The sequence below is a fragment of the Copadichromis virginalis genome, linkage group LG17, assembly GCF_057382275.1.
Source record: "Copadichromis virginalis isolate Kocher_CV1m ecotype Utaka linkage group LG17, C_Virginalis_male_GT1.1, whole genome shotgun sequence".
NCBI lineage: Eukaryota > Metazoa > Chordata > Actinopteri > Cichliformes > Cichlidae > Copadichromis > Copadichromis virginalis.
The window spans coordinates 11,993,485-11,998,969 of NC_140634.1; the positions used below are offsets into that span (position 1 = coordinate 11,993,485).

A 5,485-nucleotide genomic window follows, 5' to 3' on the forward strand; every position below is an offset into this window, starting at 1 on the left:
ATACAGGGAGCACCATCGGAAAAGCCACATAAAGGTTCAACCCAGAACCTTTCTGCTGTGAGATAACAGTGCTAATAGCTGCAGCACTCTGTGGCATGTGACAGTGTTCCTCGCTCCCTGCTTACTACAGAAGAAGGCATAACATCCAAACATGAGATGCCTTGGTCCTTGTGCAATAAGTCAATGATTAAAAGAATACCAGCAAATCTAAAGCACAATAGCTAAAAAAAAAAAGAATAAATAAAAGAATTGAGGTATTCAATAGTGGTCAAAGTCCAGACCTCAAAATGATTGAAATGCTGTGGCAGGACCTTAAGATAGCTATGCATAAACAAATACCTGTGAACCTGAAAGAACTGAAGCAACGCTAGAAATGACTCAAAAATTCCTCCACAACAATGTAAACAATACTGCCAGTGCGCCCCTCAAACTCCTAACAGACACACCTATGGTGTCAATTTCAAAATCCTACATTGCCTTGTTCTCAAGTTATCACATTCACAAGATTTTCAGAAAACTTACTCTGACATTGAGATTCAGGTAACTGAGATTCAAAATCATTCAAATGTTTTAGTAGATGCACCTATGTTATCAATTTGAAAATCTCAGGTGACTTATTTCTTGAGTTACTGCATCCACAAGATGCAACAATCTGGGATATCCTCATCTGTACCCCTCAATACCTTTGGATCTCTGGCATTAAAGCGTAATAAAACAATAAAATTTCAGTGTTTCATCAAAACATGCTTGACTTAGATTATGCAGCATGTAATGAGCCTAATTCTGCATTCTGATTTGTAGACCACCTAAATCCACAACTAACATTTTAGGTGGTTTTGGTAACAGCCATTCCAGACTTAATAGTACCTCTTTAAAGTAAGAGGTCCAAAAAATCTCTCAGGCTTGGGATAATAGAAAATATTTTCACAGAACAGAATGATTTAGAAAGCACAAAAGAAATGGTCATACAATTGAATGTACACCTTGACTCTCTAAAGACCTTGATTTAAAAAATAAATAAATAAAAAATAGTCAATGAAGCAAAAACTCCTGATCAAATTGTTGTAGTTTGTATCTGGTTTTTAACCCTGTTTGATAATTGCTTGTGATGGCTTTTTCAGGGGTGGATTGGCTGTCAGATAATTTCCTTCAACTATGATTAAGTCTGACAGCCTAGAAAATAAACAATAGGTTTTTGTGCTCCCCCTAAATTGAGCATCTTTTTTTCAAGCAATGTGACCAAATAGCAAGTAAAATAAATTTTACTTGCTAAAATAAATTTTGCTTGCTATTTACTTGCTATGGATATTTTTATGGTTTAATTAATCACTCATTGGTTAATTTCAGGATTTGTTAGCAAACAGAGCAAATCCAAAGCTAATGTTATACTTCAGACAACCTATCACATCTGACCATTACACAATAGTGTAACGATGGTTAAGTGTTACTGGACAGTGACATGTTGGTTTTCTCTGCACACTGTTGTTGTTCCTTTAAGATTCATGTTTGGTTGGGCTGCAGGAAGTAGTGAGGGTGGTGTACAGGAAGGGGTGGGGGGGACCTGGTTGTTCTGTGTGGGTGCCAGGCTGAAGAGAGGTGTAGTTCGAGAGCGCTTCCCCCTGAGTTAACAACCCGCTGGCTTATGTGCCGAATAAACGGACAAACTGAGACCCCAACCGTCTGGTTCTTGTGAACGTTACATTGGTGTCAGAAGTGAAGAAAGAAAAAAGAACCCCAGAACGCCCGAGACCCTGTTGCCGGCGACGCTTGCCGTTACGAGACGAGGATGTTGCCGGGCAGGATTAAGAAGGAGACGGAGGAGAGGGAGGTTCGTCCGCGCTCGCCCGCCCATGGAGTGAGGGAAACGGCGCTGCGGCTGTCTGCCGAGGCTGGATTTTCTCCAGGTTTGACTAGGCTCGGGAACTGTTCGCACAGCGGCCGCGATTCCGGCGGGAAGGAGTCGACCTCGCTTGGCGCGCCGTCACGTGATGTAAACAAACATGGCGGCGCCCAGCAAGCTGCAGCGAATATAAAAACGCCTAAGTTCAGCGGCAAGACGCCATGGGAAGTGTTTATCGCACAGTTCGAGCTGTTAGCTGTTGCAGCTGGCTGGTCTGAGGAACATAAAGCTCTCCAATTGGCTTTGTGCCTGTGTGAGGATGCAGCTGCATGCCTGCTGCTGCTGACCGAGGAGCAGAGGGGAGATTATAATGCTCTGGTCGGAGCACTTCAGAGGCGCTTCGGGCAGTATAACCAACCAGTGCTGCTGAGGTCGGAGTTCCACAACAGACGCAGATTGCCAGGTGAGCCCCTCCGCATTTTGGCCCATGAAGTCGAGTGCCTTTGCCGGAGGGCGTATGACAGCATGCCACCATCAGTGCAGGCGGAGTTAGCTCGGGACCAGTTCCTGCAGGCCCTGAGCCCTAAAGAGCTCCGCATGCAAACTCAGCTTGCTCGGCCGGCCACACTCAGTGCAGCCCTGGAGCTAGCGTTGGAGAGGGAGATGCTTGCAGGATCCTCTGGGGGCGCTGACGACGCACACGTGGTGAGGGCTGTGTCAGCACCTGTGGAACAGATGGAGACGCCAGCGGGCCTGTGCAGTTTGGTGCAGACAGCTTCGCTGCAGTCGCCTTCCCCTCGGGCTGGCCCACACCGCCGACCTCAGAGCTGCTGGGGATGTGGACAAGTCGGACACCTCATCAGGCAGTGCCCCAAGCTTGCAGCGGTTCAGGGAAACGCCCACGGGCCCGTGTAGGCGGGAGTACACGGGCCTGGGAGAACGACATCCCCACACCACCGCCACCTCCACCCGGTGCGGCCATCACGGTGGGCTGGACCCAGGTTGGCGGCTTTTGCCATGTTCCAGTGACGATTGCGGGGGTGTCCTGTACGGCCCTGCTGGACACGGGATCCAATGCAACGCTGGTCCGACCCGATATTGTCCCAACCGGAGCTGCTGTACAACCGACTAACGTGCAACTTAAGACTGTGACCGGTGATCTGGCCCCAATGAGAGGGAAGGGAGTGTTCCAGTTCAAGGTGGGGGACCTCGGTGTGTCTTATGCTGCCTGGGTGGCTGACGTGCAGGACGCCTGCATCCTTGGGCTGGATTTTTTACGAGCCATTGGTGGTGTACTGGACTTAGGCAAAGGCCTCCTCGTACTCCCTGATGGGAAGAAGGTGCCGCTTATTCCTCCCCCGGTCTGCACAGCATCTGCCGCGGCGTCCACCTCCACCGCAGAGACCCCTGCAGACCCGCCAGCAGAACAGCGAGCGGAGGAGGAGGAGGAGGAGAGGCTCTCAGCAGTGAGGAGTATCTGGTCAAAGAACTGTGAGGGGCTGACTCCACAGCAGCAAGAGAGTCTATGGCAGGTACTAAAAGAGTTTAGTGACATTTTTGCCCTGAAAGAAAGTGATGTTGGCTTGACACACTTGGTAGAGCACGTCATTGAGACCGGGGATGCCCAGCCTATTAAAGTGCGCCCCCGCCGCCTGCCCCTGGCTCATCAGGAGGCTGCAGACAGGGAGCTGTGTGAAATGATGAAGGCGGGCATCATAGAACCATCTGATAGCCCGTGGGCCTCCGCGGTGGTGATGGTGCCTAAGAAAAAAAGTCCTAGGATGCGTTTCTGTGTGGACTACAGACCACTCAACAAAGTGACGAAGAAAGACTCTTACCCCCTTCCCAGGATTGATGAGTCCCTCGACTTAGTAGCCGGGTCCTCCTGGTTTTCCACCCTGGACCTGCGGAGTGGCTACTGGCAGGTGCCACTGTCCCCGGAATCCAGACCGAAGACAGCCTTCTGCACTAACAGGGGACTATGGCAGTTCAAAGTCCTGAGTTTTGGCCTTTGCAACGCTCCTGCGACCTTCGAGAGGCTCATGGACAGTGTGCTGGCTGGCGTCCCACGGCAACGGTGTCTGGTTTACCTGGATGATCTTCTAGTGCACGGGAGCTCCTTTGATGCTGCCCTGGATGCCCTGAGACAAGTGTTGGAGAGGGTGGCGGCTGCAGGCCTGAAGCTGCATCCCGACAAGTGCCACTTCATGAGGAGGGAGGTGGAGTTTCTGGGCCACAAGCTGGGTCGTGAGGGCATCAGCACTTTGGAGGAAAAAATTCACACCATTACCGAGTGGCCCACACCAGCAGACCAGAAACAGCTCAAAAGCTTCCCAGGACTGGCGTCTTATTACAGGAGGTTTGTGAAGGGCTTTTCCTCCATAGCCGCACCACTCTTCCACCTGCTGCAGAAGGACCGTGACTTCATCTGGACCCAGGACTGTCAGCAGGCGTTCGACACCCTCCGCAGATCGCTGACAGAGTCCCCAGTCCTTGCCCCCCCTGACCCCGCCCTGCCTTTTGTCCTGGACACTGATGCAAGTAATGTGGGGCTGGGAGCGGTGTTGTCGCAGGTTGGACCGGAAGGGGAGAAGGTGGTGGCGTACTTCAGCCGGGTCCTGAACAGGAGCGAGCGGCGCTACTGTGTCACACGACGAGAGCTGTTGGCTGTGGTGGCGGGGGTGAGACACTTTAAATACTACCTGTGCGGCACAGCATTTGTTGTCAGAACTGATCATGCTGCCCTTCAGTGGCTGATGTCTTTCAGGGAGCCAGAGGGACAGGTGGCTCGCTGGCTGGAGGAGCTCCAAGCCTTCAATTTCACCGTGGAGCACAGAGCAGGGACGCACCATTCTAACGCAGATGCCCTCTCTCGCCGCCCATGTGCTGCAGCTGGCTGCCGTTACTGTGAGAAGTGAGAGGAAATAGAGCGGGAACTCACGACAATAGACGGAGCAGCACAGCTCGCCTGCAGGGTTCTTCTGGTGGTGGATGCAGCGGAGTGGAGGGCACGGCAGGAACAAGACACAGACCTGCTGCCGGTCCTGCAGTGGCTGGAGAAGGGGGAGCAACCCCTTTGGGATGAGGTCACTGGGTTTTCCATCTGTACCAGGGGGCTGTGGGCCAAGTTTGCAGCTCTCAGGCTGAAGGAGGGGGTGTTGGAGCGTGCCTGGAAGGATCCTGCCACGGGGGAGGAGAGGTGGCAGGTTGTGGTGCCAAGGTCGCTGAGGTCAGCTGTGCTGGGAGCCTGCCATGGGAGCACTGGCTCTGGCCACTTTGGGGTCTCCAAGACTCTTCGCCGCCTCCGCCAGGGCTATTACTGGGGTCAACAGCGGAGGGATGTGGAGGACTTTTGCCGCAGCTGTGATGCATGTTCCTCACACAAAGGGCCACAAGACCAGTCCCGGGCTCAGCTTCAGCAGCAACCAGCAGGAGCCCCAATGGAGCGAGTAGCTGTGGACGTCATGGGCCCATTTCCTCGCACAGACAGAGGAAACCGCTATGTTCTTGTGGCCATGGACTATTTTACCAAGTGGCCGGAAGCATACGCCATCCCAGATCAGGAGGCTGAGACGGTCGCTGATGTATTAGTGGAGGGGATGTTCAGCCGCTTTGGAACAGCAGAGACCCTCCACAGTGACCAGG

The 5,485-nt window shown here is 52.4% G+C and overlaps 1 protein-coding gene across 1 annotated transcript; it reads left to right on the plus strand.

Moving 5' to 3' along the window:
* The first annotated feature begins 1,786 nt into the window (after positions 1-1,786).
* LOC146689039 (uncharacterized) lies at positions 1,787-4,758 on the plus strand. The gene is made up of 2 exons (XM_085437554.1): positions 1,787-2,545; positions 2,602-4,758. Exons 1-2 carry the CDS (start codon positions 1,787-1,789, stop codon positions 4,756-4,758), a joined length of 2,916 nt encoding a protein of 971 aa, XP_085293680.1.
* Positions 4,759-5,485: the final 727 nt, after the last annotated feature.

What these genes read in the sequence shown, in the direction of transcription:
- LOC146689039 (XM_085437554.1), top strand. Translation starts at nt 1,787, where the DNA reads ATGTTGCCGGGCAGGATTAAGAAGGAGACGGAGGAGAGGGAGGTTCGT. An exon ending in GCGCTGACGACGCACACGTG is followed by an intron (nt 2,546 to 2,601) that starts GTGAGGGCTGTG and finishes GGGCCTGTGCAG; the next exon opens with TTTGGTGCAGACAGCTTCGC.